The 22,059-nt window shown below is 41.0% G+C and overlaps 1 protein-coding gene across 3 annotated transcripts in view; it reads left to right on the forward strand.

The window, feature by feature from the left end:
- The window catches only part of CPNE4 (copine 4), a 681,945-nt gene that overhangs the window by 608,372 nt on the left and 51,514 nt on the right, over nt 1-22,059 (forward strand). For all 3 annotated transcript variants that reach the window (XM_027546045.1, XM_027546065.1, XM_027546054.1), the window contains exon 8: nt 18,752-18,850. In XM_027546045.1, the coding sequence (XP_027401846.1) occupies nt 18,752-18,850 (99 nt within the window). The remainder of the gene's footprint in view (nt 1-18,751; nt 18,851-22,059) is intronic.

The following is a 22,059-nucleotide window of genomic DNA, read 5'->3' on the forward strand; positions in this document are numbered from 1 at the left end:
GCCCCAGCCCTGCCTGCATTTCTGTGGTTATAGCTACATTATGTTCATTTGAGAGACTCTTTCCTCCATCCAGATGCTGCATGTGTCCATCTCCCAGAGTTAGGCTTCATTCCTGCTCTACTGGGAAGATTTCTGTCTAAACTCCCTATGCAGCCCATCCTGCCAAACTCAGAGATCCAAATCAGAGTGTTCTCAATTACAAATGGAGAAACTACATTTAACTCCCATCCTAGTAGCTGAGTTGATGTTAGAAGGTTACTGCCAAGTCTGAAGTGAGTGAAAACAATCAAGTAATGATAAAATAATCAAAGGAGTGTTCTCATGGACACCCTCACCAAGGTCTGCCTGTCCCCAAGTCACAACCACCAAATAAACAAATAGGTATTTAATACTCTTTTTTTGTAGATGTTTATAGTCCTGTATAAATTATTAAACAAATTTTGTGTTAAGGATTATCATTGAATTTTAACAAAAAAGAAGCCATTCCAAGTACTAAACTATGAATGAAATTCTCCCAAATCCTTAATCATACTATCCTGAAATACAGTTGTGTATATTTGCCTGCTACTGCTGAGTAACTTCAGTTGTGTCCAACTCTGTGTGACCCCATAGATGGCAGCCCACCAGGCTCCCCCTGTCCCTGGGATTCTCCAGGCAAGAACACTGGAGTGGGTTGCCATTTCCTTCTCCAATGCATGAAAGTGAAAAGTGAAAGTGAAGTCGCTCAGTTGTGTCCAACTCTTCGAGACCCCATGGGCTGTAGCCCACCAGGCTCCTCCGCCCATGGGATTCTCCAGGCAAGAGTACTGGAGTAGGGTGCCATTGCCTTCTCTCCTTAAAATGACAGAGCATTGACTGATTTCCAAAAAGCTGAAGTTAGGAAATTGGTCTGGACTAAGTAATATGAGAACACAGTCTGATTCCTACATTACTGATTCTGTTAGCATTTAATTTTGATGGTCTCAATTTAAAATTCTACCTTTAAATGAGCTCAGTAAGGCTCTTACTGGTTTAATTATTCTGGGCAATTTTAGAGTGCTTATTACCAAAGAGAACATTAAGAATGTACATAAGTATACTCTTCCCTGGGAGAGGTCAGATGTCCATGATTTAGTTGGTTATTAAAAAAAGAAAGAAAGAACTTAGAGAAGAGCTAACACCTGTCTTACTCAAACTCTTCCAGAAAATTGCAGAGGAAGGTAAGCTTCCAAACTCATTTTATGAGGTCACCATCACCCTAATACCAAAACCAGACAAAGATGCCACACACAAAAAAAAAAGATAGAAAGAAAGAAAACTATAAGCCAATATCACTGATGAACATAGATGCAAAAATCCTTAACAAAATTCTAGCAAACAGAATCCAACAACATATTAAAATGATCATACATCATGACCAAGTGACATGAAAAGACAGTCTTCAGAATGGGAGAAAATAATAGCAAATGAAGCAACTGACAAACAACTAATCTCAAAAATATACAAGCAACTCCTGCAGCTCAATTCCAGAAAAATAAATGACCCAATCAAAAAAAATGGGCCCAAGAACTAAACAGACATTTCTCCAAAGAAGATATACAGATGGCTAACAAACACATGAAAAGATGCTCAATATCTCTCATTATCAGAGAAACGCAAATCAAAACCACAATGAGGTATCATCTCATGCCAGTCAGAATGGCTGCTATCCAAAAATCTACAAACAATAAATGCTGGAGAGGGTGTGGAGAAAAGGGAACCCTCTTACACTGTTGGTGGAAATGCAAACTAGTACAGCTACTATGGAAAACAGCGTGGAGATTCCTTTAAAAACTGGGAATAGAACTACCATATGACCCAGTAATCCCACTGCTGGGCATACATACTGAGGAAACCAGAAGGGAAAGACACACGTGTACCCCAGTGTTCATCGCAGCACTGTTTATAATAGCCAGGACATGGAAGCAACCTAGATGTCCATCAGCAGATGAATGGATAAGAAAGCTATAGTACATATACACAATGGAATATTACTCAGCCATTAAAAAGAACACATTTGAATCAGTTCTAATGATGTGGATGAAACTGGAACCTATTATACAGAGTGAAGTAAGTCAGAAAGAAAAACACCAGTACAGTATACTAACACATATATATGGAATTTAGAAAGATGGTACCAATAACCCTATATGCGAGACAGCAAAAGAGACACAGATGTATAGAACAGACTTTTGGACTGTGTGGGAGAAGGCGAGGGTGGGATGATCTGAGAGAACAGCATTGAAACATGTATATTATCATACGTGAAACAGATCCCCAGTCCAAGTTCAATGCATGAGACAGGGTGCTCAGGGCTGGTGCACTGGGATGAACCAGAGGGATGGGATGGGGAGGGAGGTAGGAGAGGGGTTCAGGATGGGGAACACATGTACACCCATGGCAGATTCATGTCAATGTATGGCAAAGAGCACTACAATATTTTAAAGTAATTAGCCTCCAATTAAAATAAATTTTTTAAAAAATTAAGAAAGAAATAAAGACAAAAGGAAGAAGAAAAGCCTGCCATTGAAATTGCACCTGGCATGAGTATATTATGAAGCTATGTAGTGTAATGAAAAGGGCCCTGGGTATGGAGAAATAAACCCAGGTCCACAGGCTAATTCAATTCTTGGGAATAAGCCACTTTTAGTTGCTTTATTCGGAGACGGCAATGGCACCCCACTCCAGTACTCTTGCATGGAAAATCCATGGATGGAGGAGCCTGGTGGGCTGCAGTCCATGGGGTCGCTAAGAGTAGGACACAACTGAACGACTTCACTTTCACTTTTCACTTTCATGCATTGGAGAAGGAAATGGCAACCCACTCCAGTGTTCTTGCCTGGAGAATACCAGGGACGGGGGAGCCTGGTGGGCTGCCGTCTATGGGGTCACACAGGGTCGGACACGACTGAAGTGACTTAGCAGCAGCAGCAGTTGCTTTATTGCATTTTAGCAACATCACCTGTGAACACGGACCTGCCATCTCATGATGCTCTTGTGAGGATCACCATGAGAAATTAATAATTGAATTTCAATTGTTCAAGGGGTGTAAAGATACCTTGCAAAAGACAATAAAGGCAGTAGTGTTACATTAATCAGATAATTAGTAATTTTATAACTTTAATATGATCATCTCAGACTTTGGAACAGGAAGTTGCAAAAGGAATAAAGGACTTCCCTGCTGGCCCAGTGGTTAAGAATCCTGGCAATGCAGTGGACACAAGTTTGATGTCTGGTCTGGGAAGATCCCACTTGCCTCAGGGCAAATAAACCTGTGCCACGACTACTGAGCCCACACTCTACAGCCCACATGCCACAACTACCAAAGCCACCACCATACTCTGCCCACCACAACTAGAGAGTAGCCCCCACTCCCCATAACTAAAGAAAGACTGCGCATAACAGCAAAGATTCAGCATAGCCAAAATAAATAACTATTTCAAAACATATTACCTGGTTTAATCATCTATTTTAATAAAAATTAACCGGTTGATTATGATACCTTCCCTTTGCAGTACGGCAACTGGACCGATTTGAGAACTGCCCTCCACTTAACTTAAGGAGAAAGACCTTTTTCATGAACTCATCACAGATTTATCTGAGTTCTTGCTTGTGACCAAGAACTGAGCTAAACTCTGATAGAAAGCTCAATACTCAGAAGTTTCCTTCAAGTCATGGATATAGACCAGTGGTGATCAGGTAGCCAGAGACACGTCAAAGCAGATATAAACAGATTGCACTGGAAGCTTTGGGGATGGTATAATCGAAGAGCCTAGAGAAAGTCAGCCGTGAACCCTACTTTACCTGGACAAATGACAGGTTACAATGTTAAACATATGTAAAATTTTAAAAGCAAGGGAAGAAGAATAGATTCCATTTACTATAAGGACTCTGCAGTGATGAGCTACAGTTATGTAGTTTCATAAACACAGTTTGGATGGCTAGCTCGTCCTGGCCTTCCAGGAAATGAATCACATTCAGATCCCAAGAACTTGGATCTCAAAGCCAGTTGTAGTTTAAACACCAAAATATTCCATAACAGTAGATCATTCCTCTCTCTGTGTCTAAGCTTCCTTATCTGTAAAGTGCAGATGACAATAATAGTGTCCCACTAATGGCGTTACTGTGAAGATTAAGTACCAGAGCTTAGAATAATACCCAGGACAAAGTTAAGGGTTCAATCAGATCAGATCAGATCAGTTTCTCAGTCGTGTCCAACTCTTTGCAACCCCATGAATCTCAGCACACCAGGCCTCCCTGTCCATCACCAGCTCCCGGAGTTCACTCAGACTCACGTCCATCAAGTCAGTGGTGCCATCCAGCCATCTCATCCTCTGTCATCCCCTTCTCCTCCTGCCCCCAATCCCTCCCAGCATCAGAGTCTTTTCCAATGAGTCAACTCTTTGCATGAGGTGGCCAAAGTACTGGAGTTTCAGCTTTAGCATCATTCCTTCCAAAGAAATCCCAGGGCTGATCTCCTTCAGAATGGACTGGTTGGATCTCCTTGCAGTCCAAGGGACTCTCAAGAGTCTTAACCAACACCACAGTTCAAAAGCATCAATTCTTCAGCACTCAGCCTTCTTCAAAGTCCAACTCTCACATCCATACATGACCACAGGAAAAACCATAGCCTTGACTAGACGAACCTTTGTTGGCAAAGTAATGTCTCTGTTTTTGAATATGCTATCTAGGTTGGTCATAACTTTCCTTCCAAGGAGTAAGCGTCTTTTAATTTCATGGCTGCAGTCACCATCTACAGTGATTTTGGAGCCCAGAAAAATAAAGTCTGACACTGTTTCCACTGTTTCCCCATCTATTTCCCATGAAGTGATGGGACCGGATGCCATGATCTTCCATTTTCTGAATGTTGAGCTTTAAGCCAACTTTTTCACTCTCTACTTTCACTTTCATCAAGAGGCTTTTTAGTTCCTCTTCACTTTCTGCCATAAGGGTGGTGTCATCTGCATATCTGAGGTTATTGATATTTCTCCCAGCAATCTTGATTCCAGCTTGTGTTTCTTCCAGTCCAGCGTTTCTCATGATGTACTCTGCATATAAGTTAAATAAACAGGGTGACAATATACAGCCTTGACGAATTCCATCAGTACAAGAAGACCAATTGTCACTGAAAACTCACATGAAGGTATGAATGTCAAGGCAGAAGGTGAGAGAAGGTGCATAGGCCAGGTTAACCAGAGAAACAGAATCAGTGGAAAATAGACATTAATAGATTTATTGCAAGAAACTAACTTATGCTGTTGTGGAGGGCTAGCTGCACAAGTCTGAAATCCCTAGAGCAGCCCCTCAGGAAGATCAGACTGGAACCCTGTAGTGGGACTAAAGTTAAGTTATGATCCCAAGGCAAAATTTCTCCTCCCTCAGGGAAGCCTCATTCTGCTCTTAAGTCTTTCAACTGATTATATCAGACCCACCCAGATTGTCAAGGAAAATCTCTACTTTGAAATTCTTTGACAGCTTTATTTAATTGACATATAAAGAATTATACATATTTAATGCATATAATTTTATTAATTTGAACCTGTGAAACCATCACCAGAATCAAGGTAAAAGACAGATCCTACACATCCCAATGTTTCTTTATGTCCCTTTGGCTTGTTTTGTGATATAAACATGTGATGTGAGATCTACACTCTTAACAAGTTTTGAAGTGCACAGCACTATATTATAAGCTATAGGCACAGTGTTGTACAGCAGGTCTCTAGAGCTAAGTAACTTGAGTGACTAAAACTTTGTACACACTACAAAAGCACCCAATTTCCCCCACACCTCAGCAGCCTCTATTGTATTATCTGCTTCTATGAGTTTGACTGTTATAGATGCCTCATAAAAGTGGAATCAGGCACTGTCATCCATCAGTAACTGGCTTATTTCAGTTAACATAATGTCCATCCATGTTACAAATGGGAAGGTTTTCTTCTTTAAGGCTGAATAATACTCCTTTAAAAAAAATTTAATTACAAAACTATGGTAGCACATTTACAAGAGACTTGGAAAATACAGAAGAAAGTTACATATAGCTCCACTATATAATTATTTTTAAGTAGATAAGATTTTTAGCTGAAGTTTCAATATCAAACTCTCAAAAATTAATAGGATCAATAGACAGAAAAGTAGAAGGACATAGTAGATCTGAAAAGCACTATGACCAGATCAACATAAGATTTATACAATTTTCACACAACAGCAGGATACAAATTCTACTCAAGTTCTTATAGACTATAAACCAGAAGACACTGGAACACATATAGGGACGTAAAACAAGGTGCAAAAATTTCATGGTTTAAAAGTATTGAAATTATACAGAATATGTTCTACTACTGTGGAATTATGTTAGAAATCAATATCAGAAGATATTTGAGAAAAACCCACATATTTTCAAGTGCAATGTGACATTTACCAAGAAAAATCTTTGACTTAGCCATTGAAAGCCTCAATAAATTTAAAAGACTGAAAAGACACAGAGGGTGATTGCAGAGAAGAAAGCGTATAAATGAGGAGCTAATATCAATATTAGAAATTAATATCAAAGATACTTTAAAAAACACCATGCTCATTAGAATCACATCTGGAGCTTTGGGGGAAAAAAAATACCTGGGCACTTGCATTTTTCAAAAAATTCCAAGATAATTCTAATGTGCATCTGGATTTTAAAAAGTGTTTACAGGTTTTTCTATTAAATGATAGTTTTATTGATATAGAAGTCTATTATTTTCTGTTGACCACTCATGATAGTTACAAAATCACAATATTAAAAGATGCTTATCAGTTTTCACAATCAGTAATATGACAAAAAATAAAAGATAATTCCAAGTCATAATGGAAGCATGATTAACCTAACAATATAAAATGGTGGCAGTGTTTAGTTGCTAAGTCATGTCCAACTCTTGTGACACCCTGAACTGCAGCCTGCCAGGCTACTCTGTCCATGGGATTTCCCAGGCAAGGATACTGGAATGGGTTGCCATTTCCTTCTCCAAAAATATAAAATAACTACATACAATTTAGGGGGTTAAGTAGAGTGATATGATAAGTAGAAATGCATACATGTACATGTTTTCATTCACTTAGCCAGCCTAGGTATTTTGGTTGGTGCATTTAATCCATTTACATTTAAGGTAATTATCAATATATATGATCCTATTACTATTTTCTTAATTTATGGGGTTTACTTTTTGTAGGTCATTTCCTTCTCTGTGTTTCCTTCCTAGAGAAGTTCCTTTAGCATTGCTGATAAAGCTGGTTTGGTGGTGCCAAATTCTCTTAACTTTTGCTTATCTGTAAAGCCTTTGATTTCTCTGCCAAATCAGAATGAGAGTCTTGCTGGGTAAAGTATTCTTGGTTGTAGGTTCTTCCCTTTCATCACTTTAAGTATATTATGCTATTCCCTTATGGCTTGTAGAGTTTCTATTGAGAAATCAGCTCATAACCTTATGAGAGTTCCCTTGTATGTTATTTTATCATTTTCCCCATTTTTAATATTTTATCTCTGCCTTTAATTTTGGCAATTTGATTGCTATGTGTCTCGGTGTATTCTTCCTTGGGTTTATCCTGCCTGGGACACTCTGCATTTCCTGGAGTTGACTATTTCCTCTACCGTGTTAGGGAACTTTTCAACAATTATTTCTTCAAATATTTTCTCAGATCTTTTCTCCCTATCTTCTCCTCCTGGGACCCCTATAATGTAGATATTGATGTATTTAATGTTGTCCCAGAGGTCTCTTAGACTGTCGACAGTCTTTTTTCTTTCATTCCTTTTTCTATATTCTGTTTTGCAGCAGTGATTTCTACCATTCTGTGACCTGTCTTCCAGGTCACATATCCATTCTTCTGCCTCAGTTATTCTGCTACTCATTCCTTCCAGTGTATTTTTCATCTGCTTGTTTGTTCTTTGGTTCTTCTAGGTGTTTATAAACACTCCTTGCATCTTCTCTATTCTTTTTCCAAGATCCTGGATCATCTTCACTATCATTATTCTGATTTTCTTTTCTGGAAGGATGCCTATCTTCACTTCGTTTAGTTGTTTTTCTGATGCTTTATCTTGTCCCTTCACCTGGGACATAATCTGCTGCCTTTTCATTTTGGTTAACTTTCTGTGATGTGATTTTTCTTCTGGTAAAAGGAAAATTGTTGTTCTTGCTTCTTCTGTCTGTCCTTTGATGGATGAGGCTAAGGGCCTTGTGTAAGCTTCCTGATGGGAGGAAGTAGCAGTGGGAAAAATTGGGTCTTGCTCTGGTGGGTAGGGCCATGATCAGTAAAACTTCAATCTGATTGTCTGCTGATGGGTGGGGCTTACTCCTTCCTTATTAGTTGTTTTGCCTGAGGTGACCCAACCCTGAGGTCTACATGCTTTATGGTAGGGTTAATGGTGACCTCTGAGAGAGCTCATGCCAAGGGGCACTTCCCAGAGCTGCTGCTGCCAGTGCCCCCATCCCCACAGTGAGCCACTACTGATGCATGCCTCCACAGGAGACTTTACAACACTAGAAGATAGGTCTGGTTTAGTCTCCTGTGGGTTCACTACTCCTTTCCCCTGGGACCTGGTGCACACAAGATTTTGTTTGTGCCCCCCAAAAGTGGAATCTCTGTTTCCCTTGGTCCTTTGAAAGGTCTGTAGTCAAATCCCACTGGCCTTCAAAGTCAAATTCTCTGGAGATTCCTAGTCCCTTTGCCAGATCTCTAGGCTGGGAAGCCTGAGGTGGGACTCAGAACCCTCACAACAGTGGGAGAGCTTTTTTGGTATTATTGTTCTGCAATTTGTAGGTCACCTATTGAGCATGAAGGAATTTGATTTTATTATGATTGCACCCCCTCCTACCATCTCACTGCAGTTTCTCCTTTGTCTTTGGACAAGTGGTATGTCTTTTTGGTGAGTTCCAGCATCCTTCTGTCAATAGTTGTTCAAAAGTTGCAATTTTGGTGCTTTCACAGGAGAAGATGAGTGCACATCCTTCTATTCTGCCATCTTGAGTCAATCTCTAAGGCTGAATAATATTCTATTGTACAGGTATACCACATTTTCATTAGTCATACACCTGGGTTGTTTTCATATCTTAGCTATCATGAATAATGCTGCTAAAGTTAACATGGGAATGAAGGTATCTTCATTTGGGATCTTGACTTCAGTTCTTTGAATGTATACACAAAAATGAGATTGTTGGATCATGTAGTGGTTCTATTTTTAATTTTTTAAGGAACCACCACTGTACTCTTTTCCATGGATGCTGCATTGTTTTATGTCCCCACCAACCATTACAAGGGCTTGAATTTTTCCATATCTTTGTCAACAATTGTTATCTTTTGCATTTTTTAAATAACTGTTATCCTAATAGATATGAGATTGTATCTCACTGTCATTTTGATTTGAATTTCCTAGTAGTTAATGACTATGAGCATATTTTCATCTACCTGTTGGCCATTTGTATATCTTCTTTGGAGAAACATCTGTTCAAGTTCTTTGACAATTTTTAAATCAGGTTATTGGGGAATTTTTTGGTAATGAGTTGTAGGATTTCCTTATATATTTTGGAAATTAATCCCTTATTAGATATACAGTTTGAAAATATCTTCTCCCATTCTGTAGGATACTTTTCACTTTATTTATGGTTTCCTTTGCTATGCAGAAGATTTTTATAATTCCTGTAGGAGTTTGATGTAGTCCCACTTGTCTATTTTTGCTTTTGTTGCTTGTGCTTTTGGTATCATAGCCAAGAAAGCATTGCCTAGGCAAACGTCAAGAATATTTTCCCCTGTGTCTTTTTTCTAGGAGTTTTACAGTTTCAAGTCTCATGGTTAAGCCTTCAACCCATTTTGAGTTGATTTTTATGTATGATGTAAGGTAGGGATTCAATTTCATTTTTTTGGCATGGAGATATTCAATTTTCAAAAAATCACCTGTTGAAGGAACTACATTTTCCCACTGTGTATTCATGACACCTTGTCAAACATCAGCTGACCATACATGCATGGCTATTTCTGGGGTATCTATTCTGTTCCATTGGCCTACAGATCTGTCTTTATGGGAGTACCATGATGTTTTAATTCCTATGGCTTTATAATATATTTTGAAATCAGGAAGTGACATCTTCAGCCTCATTCTTTCTCTCAAGATTGCTTTAGCAATTCTGTGTCGACAAAATTCAAAAACTTTTCATGGTAAAAATGCTCAAAAAATTAGAGATTATTTCAACATAATGTTGAAAGTCCATGTCAGAGCAATTGGACAAGAAAAAGAAATAAAATCCATCTTTGTCACTTTCTATATGTCTAGTCAAGTCTTTAATCTCTCTAAGCCTGTAACCAATGTGGAGCCTACGAAGGTGGAGTAGAAGGACATGTGGAGAAGGCAATGGCACCCCACTCCAGTACTCTTGCCTGGAAAATCCCATGGACGGAGGAGCCTAGTGGGCTGCAGTCCATGGGGTCACTAAGAGTTGGATACGACTAAGTGACTTTACTTTCACTTTTCATTTTCATGCATTGGAGAAGAAAATGGCAACCCATTCCAGTACTCTTGCCTGGAGAATCCCAGGGACGGAGGAGCCTAGTGGGTTGCCATCTATGGGGTCCCACAGAGTCGGACACGACTGAAGCGAGTTAGCAGCAGCAGCAGCAGAACATGCGCTCATCTTCTCCTGTGAGAACTCCAAAATTAAAACTCACTGCTGAACATCCATCGACAGGAGAATGTTGGATCCCACCAAGAAAAAATAACCCATGTCCAAGGGCAAAGGAAAAGCCCCAGCAAGATGGAAGGAGGGGTGAAATCACATTGAAAATCAAACCTCATATGCGCTAGAGAAGCTCAGAGGGGAGGGCTCAAACAAAAGCTTGTGTGCACCAGGACCCAGAGACCCCACAGAGACTGAGCCAGAACTGTGTTTGAGTGTCTCCTGTGGAAGTACAAGTCACCAGTGGCTTGATGCAGTGGCAAGCGCTCTAGGTGTAGGAGACCTGGTCACACACTCTGTGGCATAAGCCCTCTTGGAGGAGGTCACCATTAACTCCACCATATAGCCACCAAGCAGACGGCCCACAAACTGCAAAACAATTATACCAAAGAAATTCTCTCACTGTTAAGAAAATTATAAGACCCACAGCAGATTTCCTAACTTGGAGATCTGGAGAAGGGACTGAGAACCCCTAGGTAATTTGACTTTGGAGGTCAGTGGGATTTGATTACAGAACTTACACAGGAGTGGGGGAAAAGACTCTTGGAGGGCACAAAGAAAACTTTGTGCACACCAGGACCCAGGAGGAAGGAGCAGTGACCCTACAAGAGATTGAGCCAGACTTGCCTGTGAGTGTCCAGGAGTCTCTGGCATGGGACAGCAGGGGTCTGCTGCAGGGTTGGGGCACTGAGTGTGGCAGTGCATGCCCAGGACCTTTTGAAGGAGGTTGTCATTATCTTCATTACTTCCACCATAGTTTGGTCTCAGGTCAAACAACTGGAAGGGAACACAGCCCCACCCATCAACAGAAAATTGGAGTAAAGATTTGCTGAGCATGGTCCTGCCCATCAGAACAAGACTCTTTCCCCTACAGTCAGTCTCTCCCAAAAGGAAGCTCTCCCAACAGGAACAAAATGGTCTCTGTTCATTTCCAAGGCGAGCCATTCAACATCACAGTAATCCAAGTCTATGCCCGTCAGTAATGATGATGGTTCTATGAAGACCTACAAAACATTCTAGAATTAACAACCCAAAAAGGTGTCCATTTCATCATAAAGGACTGGAATGCAAAAGTAGTAAGTCAAGAGATACCTGGAGTAAAAGGCAAATTTGGCCTTGGAATAAAAAATGAAGCAGGGCAAAGCCTAACAGTTTTGCCAAGAGAACACACTGGTCATAGCAACCACCCTCTTCCAACAACACAAGAGAAGACTACACAAGGACCTCACCAGATGGTCAATACTGAAATCAGTTTGATTATATTCTTTGCAGCCAAACATGGAGAAGCTCTATACAGTCAGCAAAAACAAGACCAGGAGCTGACTGTGGCTCAGATCATGAACTCCTTATTGTAAAATTCAGACTTAACTTGAAGGAAGTAGGGAAAACACCTAAATCATTCAGATATGATGTAAATCAAATCCCTTATGATTATACAGTGGAAGTGACAAATAGATTCAAGGAATTATATCTAATAGAGTGCCTGAAGAACTATGGTTGGAGGGTGGTGACATTGTACAGGAGGCAGTGATCAAGACCATCCCCAAGAAAAAGAAATGCAAAAAGCAAAATGGTTGTCTGAGGAGGCCTTACAAATAGCTGAGAAAAGAAGAGAAGGTAAACGCAAAGGAGAAAAGGAAAGATATATCTATCTGAATGCGGAGTTCCAAAGAATAGCAAGGATATATAAGAAAGCCTTCGTAAGTGATCAATGCAAAGAAATAGAGGAAAACAATAGACTTGGAAAGACTAGAGATCTCTTCAAGAAAATTAGAGATACAAAGGGAATATTTCATGCAAAGATGGGCACAATAAAGGACAAAAATGTTATGGACCTAACAGAAGTAGAAGATATTAAGAAGAGATGGCAAGAATACACAGAAGAACTATACAGAAAAGATCATGACCCAGATAACTGCGATGGTGTGATCACTCACCTAGAGCCAGACATCCTGGAATGCAAAGTCAAGTGGACCCTAGGAAGCATCACTACAAAAAAAAGCTAGTGGAGGTGATTGAATTCCAGTTGAGCTATTTCAAGTCCTAAAAGGTGATGCTGGTAAAGTGCTGCACTTAATATGCCAGCAAATTTGGAAAACTCAGCAGTGGCCACAGGACTGGAAAAGGTCAGTTTTCATTCCAATCCCAAGAAAGGTAATGCCAAAGAATGTTCAAACTACTGCACAACTGCACCATCTCACAGGCTAGCAAAGTAATGCTCAAAATTCTCCAAGCTAGGCTTCAACAGTACATGAACTGTGAACTTCCAGATGTTCAAGCTGGTTTTAGAAGAGGCAGAGGCATCAGAGGTCAAATTGCCAACATTCGTTGGATCATCAAAAAAGTTAAGAGAATACCAAAAAACAAATGTTTTATTGATTACACCAAAGCCTTTGACTGTGTAGATCACAGAAAAACTGTGGAAAATTCAAGAGATGGGAATACCAGACCACCTTACCTGCCTCCTGAGAAATCTGTATGCAGGTCAAGAAGCAACAGTTGGAACCAGACATGGAACAACAGACTGGTTCCAAATTGGGAAAGGAGTGAGTCAAGGCTGTATATTGTCACCCTGCTTATTTAACTTATATGCAGAGTACATCATGTGAAATGTCAGACTGGGTGAAGCACAAGCTGGAATCAAGATTGTGGGGAGAAATACCAATAACCTACGCAGATGACACCACCCCTATGGCAGAAAGCAAAGAGGACCTAAAGAGTCTCCTGATGAAAGTTAAAGAGGAGAGTGGGAAAGCTGGCTTAAAACTCAGCATTCAAAAAACTAAGATCATGGCACCCAGTCCCACCACTTCATGGCAAATAGATGGGGAAACAATGGAAACAGAGATTTTATTTTTGGAGGCTCCAAAATCACTGCAGATGGTGAATGCAGCCATGAAATTAAAAGGTGCTTGCTCATTGAAAGAAAAGCTATGACCAACCTAGTCAACATATTAAAAAGTGGAAACATTACTTTGCTGACAAAGGTCCATCTAGTTGAAACTATGGTTTTTCCATGTAGTCATGCATAGATGTGAGAGTTGGACTATAAAGATGGCTGAGCACTGAAGAATTGATCCTTTTGAACTGTGGTGTTGGAGAAAACTCTTGAGAGTCCCTTGGACTGCAAGGAGATCCAACCAGTCCATCCTAAAGGAAATCAGTCCTGAATATTCTTTGGAAGGACTGATGCTGAAGCTGAAACTCCAATACTTTGGCCACTGATGTGAACAACTGACTCCTTGAAAAGACCCTGATCCTGGGAAAGATTGAAGGCAGGAGGAGAAAGGGACAACAGAGAATGAGATGGTTGGATGGCATCACCAACGTGATGCATGTGAATTTGAGCAAGCTCCGGGAGATAGTGACAGACAGGGAAGCCTGGAGTGCTGCAGTCCATGGGGTCACAAAGAGTCAGACATGACTGAGCGACTGAACTGAACTGAACTGAACCCTGTGACTAATATCTGTAAATTATAACAATAATATTGTCACTTCAAGATTATTGTACAGGATTAGAGACCATAAAAACAAATTGCTTGGGTTCATATGAAATGACCAGTTAGAGCAAACTCTGAAGTTTAACTTCTTTTCATTCAAAGATTACCTATTGTTAGCTGTGTAGTCTTAGAAAACTTACTTCACCTATCTGTGCCTTGGTTTCCTCATCTGTAAAATGGGCATAATGATAAATTGTTCTGGGTAATACATGAATCTGGATAAAGTATTCAGAACAGTTTCTGGCACATAGTAAGCACTATATGTGTTGCAATTATTGTAATTTTATATTTTGTGTTCAGCTGGAAATTAGGTAGGTAGGAAACCTGGACTTCATCTCCATCCTGTACTGGATGAACTTGTAGGAGTCACTTCCCTTCTCTTTAATTAATTTCCTTCTCTGTAAACAAGGGCATTGATAAGACCATCTATCAAGCTTAAACATTTTAAGATGATAAACTCCACTGTGAGCTTAAGAACTCGAGAAGGCCTCCTGGCTTGTAGATGGTTTTGAGCTGCTGCTCTCTCACCAGTCTGTCAAGGCTTCCTTATTGATTTACACCAAGAACCCTGCCTCTGTCTCAACTTTTCTGCAGAGCAGTTGATCTGTTTACTCTTCACCAAGATGCATTCCTCTGTCAGCTGCATCAGAGCTGTCATATAAGCCAGCTTCATGGCAGGGAGAGAGAGGAAAATAGTGTTTTTATATTTATGTCTCACTGTGTCTTCCTTCCTCTGGGATCCCTTCTGAAAAGGTTAAAACAGAATTCTGCAACTGCCGTGATGAGAAATGACACTGATTGAAGAAGCAGAGCCTATGTTAGCAGTCGTGCCCGCCCAAGGAGGTGGGGCCTGGAGCCCTGTTGGGCCTGACTCATCCTCCACCCCAGGGTGGTTCTGCCCCTAAAGAGAGCAAACGTCTTGAATGTTATGGCAGCAGGTGGAAGAAGGGTAGTAACTAACAGAAGCATGATGGGAAACCTAAAAGAGGGCAGAGAAGAAGTGATAGTTCTGCTTCAGATTCAGTGACAAACCAAAATTTGCCTATATTCTTTTTTTAATTGGAGTATAATTGCTTTACAATGATGTGTTAGTTTCCGCTGTACAACAAAGTGAAATCAGCCATCATTTCAGTTCAGTCCCTCAGTCGTGTCCGACTCTGCGATCCCATGAATCACAGCACACCAGGCCTCCCCATCCATCACCAACTCCCGGAGTTCATTCAGACTCAGGTCCATCGAGTCAGTGATGCCATCCAGCCATCTCATCCTCTGTCATCCCCTTCTCCTCCTGCCCCCAATCCCTCCCAGCATCAGAGTCTTTTCCAATGAGTCAACTCTTCGCATGAGGTGGCCAAAGTACTGGAGTCTTAGCTTTAGCATCATTCCTTCCAAAGCAATCCCAGGGCTGATCTCCTTCAGAATGGACTGGTTGGATCTCCTTGCAGTCCAAGGGACTCTCAAGAGTCTTCTCCAATACCACAGTTCAAAAGCATCAATTCTTCAGTGCTCAGCCTTCTTCACAGTCCAACTCTCACATCCATACACGACCACAGGAAAAACCATAGCCTTGACTAGATGGACCTTTGTTGGCAAAGTAATGTCTCTGCTTTTTAATATGCTATCTAGGTTGGTCATAACTTTTCTTCCAAGGAGTAAGCGTCTTTTAATTTCATGGCTGCAGTCACCATCTGCAGTGATTTTGGAGCCCAAAAAAATAAAGTCTGACACTGTTTCCACTGTTTCCCCATCTATTTCCCATGAAGTGATGGGACTGGATGCCATGGTCTTAGCTTTCTGAATGTTGAGCTCTAAGCCAACTTTTTCACTCTCCACTTTCACTTTCATCAAGAGGCTTTTTAGTTCCCCTTCACTTTCTGCCATAAGGGTGGTGTCATCTGCATATCTGAGGTTATTGATATTTCTCCCAGCAATCTTGATTCCAGCTTGTGCTTCTTCTAGCCCAGCCTTTCTCATGATGTACTCTGCATATAAGTTAAATAAGCAGGGTGACAATATACAGCCTTGACGTACTCCTTTTCCTATTTGGAACCAGTCTGTTGTTCCATGTCCAGTTCTAACTTGCTTCCTGACATGTATATAGGTTTCTCAAGAGGCAGGTCTGGTTCTCTGGTATTCCCATCTCTTGAAGAATTTTCCACAGTTTATTGTGATCCACACAGTCAAAGGCTTTGGCATAGTCAATAAAGCAGAAATAGATGTTTTTCTGGAACTCTCTTGCTTTTTCCATGATCCAGCGGATGTTGGCAGTTTGATCTCTGGTTCCTCTGCCTTTTCTAAAACTAGCTTGAACATCAGGAAGTTCACGGTTCACGTATTGCTGAAGTCTGGCTTGGAGAATTTTGAGCATTACTTTACTAGCGTGTGAGATGAGTGCAATTGTGTGGTAGTTTGAGCATTCTTTGGCATTGCCTTTCTTTGGGATTGGAATGAAAACTGACCTTTTCCAGTCCTGTGGCCACTGCTGAGTTTTCCAAATTGGCTGGCATATTGAGTGCAGCACTTTCACAGCATCATCTTTCAGGATTTGAAATAGCTCAACTGGAATTCCATCACTTCCACTACCTGGAGAAGGGAATGGCAAACCACTTCAGTATTCTTGCCTTGAGAACCCCATGAACAGTATGAAATCAGCCATAAGTATACATATATCTCCACCCTCTTGCACCTCTGCCCTCCCTATATCCCACCCATCTAGGTCATCACAGAACACAAAGCTGAGGGCCCTGTGCTATATATACAGCAGCTTCCCACTAGCTATCTATTTTACGCATGGTAGTATTTACATATGTCAATCCTACTCTCCTGCTTTTCCTATATTCTAGGGAAGAGTTAAAAAGAAACACAGTAAGACACAAGGGAGTGTAGAAAAGTCTGCTTTCTCTTCTCTTCCTCTTATTGGTTTTGACCCCTTTGCATTTTTATCTGCTTCTCCCCAAAACAGAAGACTGGGTATCTGACCATCAGACTCAGGTATCCCAGGGCTGAGTTCACTTCTGGGCAAAAGAGCCTAAAAAAAAGAGCCCCAGGAACACACTTCTTTCTCTTTCTGTGTCCAAGCTGGACAAGCTTTCCTTTGCTTCTGGCTCCAGGTAATGACTGTGTGAGTGCCAGGGTCAGTGGGCAGGAACTGACAGAGAGAAAAACCCCTGTGGTGAGTAGCTGAAATCAGTGGACAAGTGTTTGACAGTGTGCTGTTCACAGTGTGCTTCCTGAATGATGTTACCCACTGGATGGATGTTGATAAATCCACTGTGACAGAAAATAAATGAGTAGGAATAAGTTTGAAAGAAAAGAAAGAAAGTGAAAGTCACTCAGTCATGTCCAACTCTTTGCAACTTCAAGGACTATACAGTCCATGGAATTCTCCAGGCCAGAATACTGGAGTGAATAGCCTTTCCCTTCCCCAGGAGATCTTCCCAACCCAGGTGTTGAATCCAGGTCTCCTGCATTGCATGCAGATTCTTTACAAGCTGAGCCACAAGGGAAGCCCAGGAATAAGTTTAGGGGGAGATTATGTTTTGTTTGGGGCAATATTTCATTTTAGGTCTGTGCAGTATCCCATAGTCAGAAAATAGGTTTACACACCAAGTTTGCCAGGAAGGACTGACCAGCAGGTTCTTCATCCAAAAAAAAGAAAAAAAACCAGGATGCCCCATGTACCCCAATATTCCAGGGAAAACCTCTGAGGTAAATGTCTCATTTATTCCCTTGATCTTATCTGAGGTCTGGGGTTCCTGATTGTAAATGCCTGGTTTAAGACGTAGAAGTGACATTTGAAGTGCTTGAGACCCTGGTCCAACCTCCTCACTAGAAAATATGGGGCCTCCCTCTTTATCTAAGAGCATGTGACCAAGCAGAGGGGTGGCTACTGATTTAATCTGCATTACTCAGCAAAGTGTTACTTGGGAGCCCAGAAAGTAGCATTAGCACTGTTAGGTGGAGCCCTCTTGTTGGAAGGTCGTGTCTTAACTGTGATGGATGCCTGCTTTTTAACCAATGTAACTCACCTCTCTGTTTTTCACCCATTTTTTGCTTGGGTACAATTAATGATCTCATTTTTTGGCTCTCTTGCCTTCAGAGAAAAAAAGAAAAAGAAAATGTGATTCATATAATCAAATTGTTGCTGCCACTGTGGAAGCTACAGGCATGAACTCAGGCACCTGGTCCCATTTGCAAACCACAGGCTCTGCTGTGGGGAAAGCATTAGAGTTGGAGTCAGGACACATACGTTCAAATCCCAGACTTTTCATTCACTATGTGGTACCTTTGGCAAGTCACTTATTTCCTTTTGGTCTTACTGGCCTTATCTGAAAAATGGGCAAATTATTAGTCACTATTGTAGAACAGGGCTTCTAGGAGATCATGGCAAAAAATGCTAAGTAAAGCCAGTGGAAACCAAAGGCGTACCTCATTCCACAGGCTGCAATCCTAGACTTTTGACCCAGAAAGTTTTCATTGCCTTCAGCTGCTGTGGACACATTCTTAAGTTTAAAAAAAAAATAAATTACTTCTTTTCTGTTGCAGTGCATAGTATGGGACTGGGACTCCAATGGCAAACATGACTTCATTGGAGAATTCACTTCAACCTTCAAGGAGATGAGAGGAGCAATGGAAGGCAAACAGGTACGTGGTGAGCCCTCTGTGGTATTTCTCCCAGATTCGCCTGTCACGATGCCTCGTTAGCACCCAGACAGAGCAGCTAGAGGTGAAATATTAGTGTATAATTAAATGAGGCCAGGAGGGAGCATGGAGGGATCCATAACCCAGGTTCTAGTGCCAACCCAGACTACAGCAATTAGTGCGACTTTGGACAGGACCCTGCCCAGTGTGATACCATTCGTCCACTGGCAAAGTGGAGAAGTCAGATAAGGATGGTTCCGATTTTCTTTAGCTGTGTAGACCTGGACAAGTGACTTAGTCTCTCTGTGTCTCAGCTTTCTCACTTAAAAAAGAATTAAGGTGATAATGGTACCTACCTGTGAAGACTAAATGAGATAATTCATGATTCACACTTGGCAGGGTATCTGGCACTTACAAAACATGTACTATTATTATTATCTAGTAGCAGTACTCTTTCCATCTCTACATTTCCATAACCTGATAGCATTAATTACACATTTAATGCTTTGGACAAATTGATTCCTTCAAGTTTGAATTTTGGGCACCAGATTTTCATTTAGTCTCACCATTTAATTCTTACACTCTTGATATCAAGACATAAATCTGAACACTACCACATACCACAGGGGTGCATAGGGATTTCACTGCATCATGCAGAAGCCTGCCCCTTCTCTGTGTATACTTCAGGCACCTGTACCTTGATAGATACATACATGCATCTATTATTTAGTTGCTGTCATCTGGACCCTGACCATGTAAGTTCTGCTCTAACCTGTTCAGGGTTCACCTGCCCAATTTCAGCTGCAGAACCTGAATCTCTTTGCTTGAGAGCTTTTTCTGGTTGCTGAATCCTGCTCTGCACCTGCCAACAGCAGGCTGAATGTGTCGGGGAAGATGTACATATTTCAGACAGCTGCCCTCAAAAAATAGCTAGTGGTAAGCAGGATATAACACCCCATCTCTATTGCCCTTCAGGCAGCAGAACTCTGAGGTGTGCTCTGAGCACCTGCCCACAGCTGACCAGCAGGGAGTGGCTCTGGCTGACAGTGGAGTCCCTGACTTGATCACACACCCCTTTTTGGCTGCTTCCCTCTCCCAGTCCCCCACTCTTCTACTGTTGTTTCCTAGAAATACCTACTAGATGAATTGTTGTTCTTGTTGTTGTTGTGCAGTTGCTAAGTCATGTGTGACTCTTTGTGACCCCATGGACTGCAGCACACCAGGCTCCTCTGTCTTCCACTGTCTCCTGGAGTTTGCTCAAATTCATGTCTATTGAGTCGGTGATGCTATCTAACCATCTTATATTCTGCCACCACTTTCTCCTTTTGTCTTCTTTCCCAGAATCTTTCCCAGCATCAAGTCTTTTCCAGTGAGTCAGCTCTTCATATCAGGTGGCCAAAGTACTGAAGCTTCAGCTTCAGCAGCAGTCTTTCCTATGAATATTCATGGTTGATTTCCTTCAGGATTGACTCATTTGATCTCCTTGTGGTCCAAGGAACTCTAAGAGTCTTCTCCGGTACCACAAATCAAAAGCATCTATTCTTCAGGGCTCAACTCCTTCTTTATGCTCCAGCTCTCACATCCATTTATGACTACTGGATAAACCATAGTTTTGACTATATTGACCTTTGTTGGCAAAGTGATGTTTCTCCTTTTTAATATACAGTCTAGGTTTCCTTACAAGGAGCAAGTGTCTTTTAATTTCATGGGTACAGTCACCATCCACAGTGATTTTGGAGACCAAAAAAATTAAATCTGTCACTGTATCTACTTTCCCCCTTCTATTTGCCGTGAACTAATGAGACCAGATGCCATGATCTTCATTTTTTGAATGTTGAGTTCTAAACCAGCTTTTTCACTCTCCTGTTTCAGCTTCATCAAAAGGCTCTTTAGTTCTTCTTCACTTTTGGTCACTAGAGTGGTATCATATGCATATCTTAGGTTGTTGATATTTCTCCTGGCAATTTTGATTACAGCTTGTAATTCATCTAGCCCAGCATTTCACATGATGTACTCTGCATCTAAGTGAAATAAGCAGGGTGACAATATACAGCCCTGTCATACTCCCTTCCCAGTTTTGAACCAGTCCATTGTTCCATGTCCAGTTCGAACTGTGCTTCTTGACCCACACACAGGTTTCTCAGGAGACAGGTAAGGTGGTCTGGTTCTCCTATCTCTTTAAGAACTTCCATAGTTTGTTGTGATTCACACAGTCAAAGGCTTTAGTACAGTCAATGAAACAGAAGTAGCTGTTTTTCTGGAACTCCCTTGCTTTCCCCATGCTCCAATGAATGTTGTCAATTTGATCTCTGGTTTCTCTGCTTCTTCAAAACCCAGGTTGTATATCTGGAAATTATCAGTTCACATACTGCTGAAGCCTAGCTTGAAGAATTTTGAGCATAACTTTGTTAGCATGTGAAATCAGCAAAATTTTTGGTAGTTTGAACATTCTTTGGCATTGCCCTTCTTTGGGATTGGAATGAAAACTGACCTTTTCTAGTCCTATAGCCACTGCTGAGTTTTTCCAAATTTGCTGGCATATTGAGTACAACACTTTAACAGCATCATCTTTTAGGATTTTAAATAGCTCAGCTACTTGAATTTAAATCTTTGCTTCAGCATTAGCTTCTGGAAGAACTCAAACCAAGATACCTGCCATCCTTACTCTGGGACCACTAGACCCATAGACCAGAAAAGAGTGATAGCAAAGAGAGACCTTTTCTATAAGAGATAAGACTCTGTGCCTGGTCTGCTCAGAATTACTGCTCAGGGAAAATGTCCCAACTCATTGTTCAAGTCTCTCCTTTCAGATATAAGTCAAGATATAACCAGACTGGATGGACATAAATTAATATCCTTTAGGATCAGAGACTTAATCAGAATCAGACCATTTGTTGAATACCTTTCTTTGGCCTGAGAAGTCAAGCACAGTTCTCCGCATAGCTTCCACAACCCACTCTATATACTGTTGTACACCCAGCATTGCAAGAAATTTGTCAGATAGAGGCCTTTACCCATGAGCAGGCTTCCTGAGTTTCAAGACTATAATTAAAACCAACAGTAAGCTATAAATAAAGTGACTCCCCAGATAACTAGGAACTTATCCAGAGATGTTATTGGTTCTTTGAATGCACAAGACAAGGCCCCTTTGGGTTAATTAATTAATGACAGTTATCCACATCACCCTCTGGAATTTTAAAGAGTTTTACCAA

The sequence above is a fragment of the Bos indicus x Bos taurus genome, chromosome 1 (genome assembly GCF_003369695.1).
Source record: "Bos indicus x Bos taurus breed Angus x Brahman F1 hybrid chromosome 1, Bos_hybrid_MaternalHap_v2.0, whole genome shotgun sequence".
Lineage (NCBI taxonomy): Eukaryota > Metazoa > Chordata > Mammalia > Artiodactyla > Bovidae > Bos > Bos indicus x Bos taurus.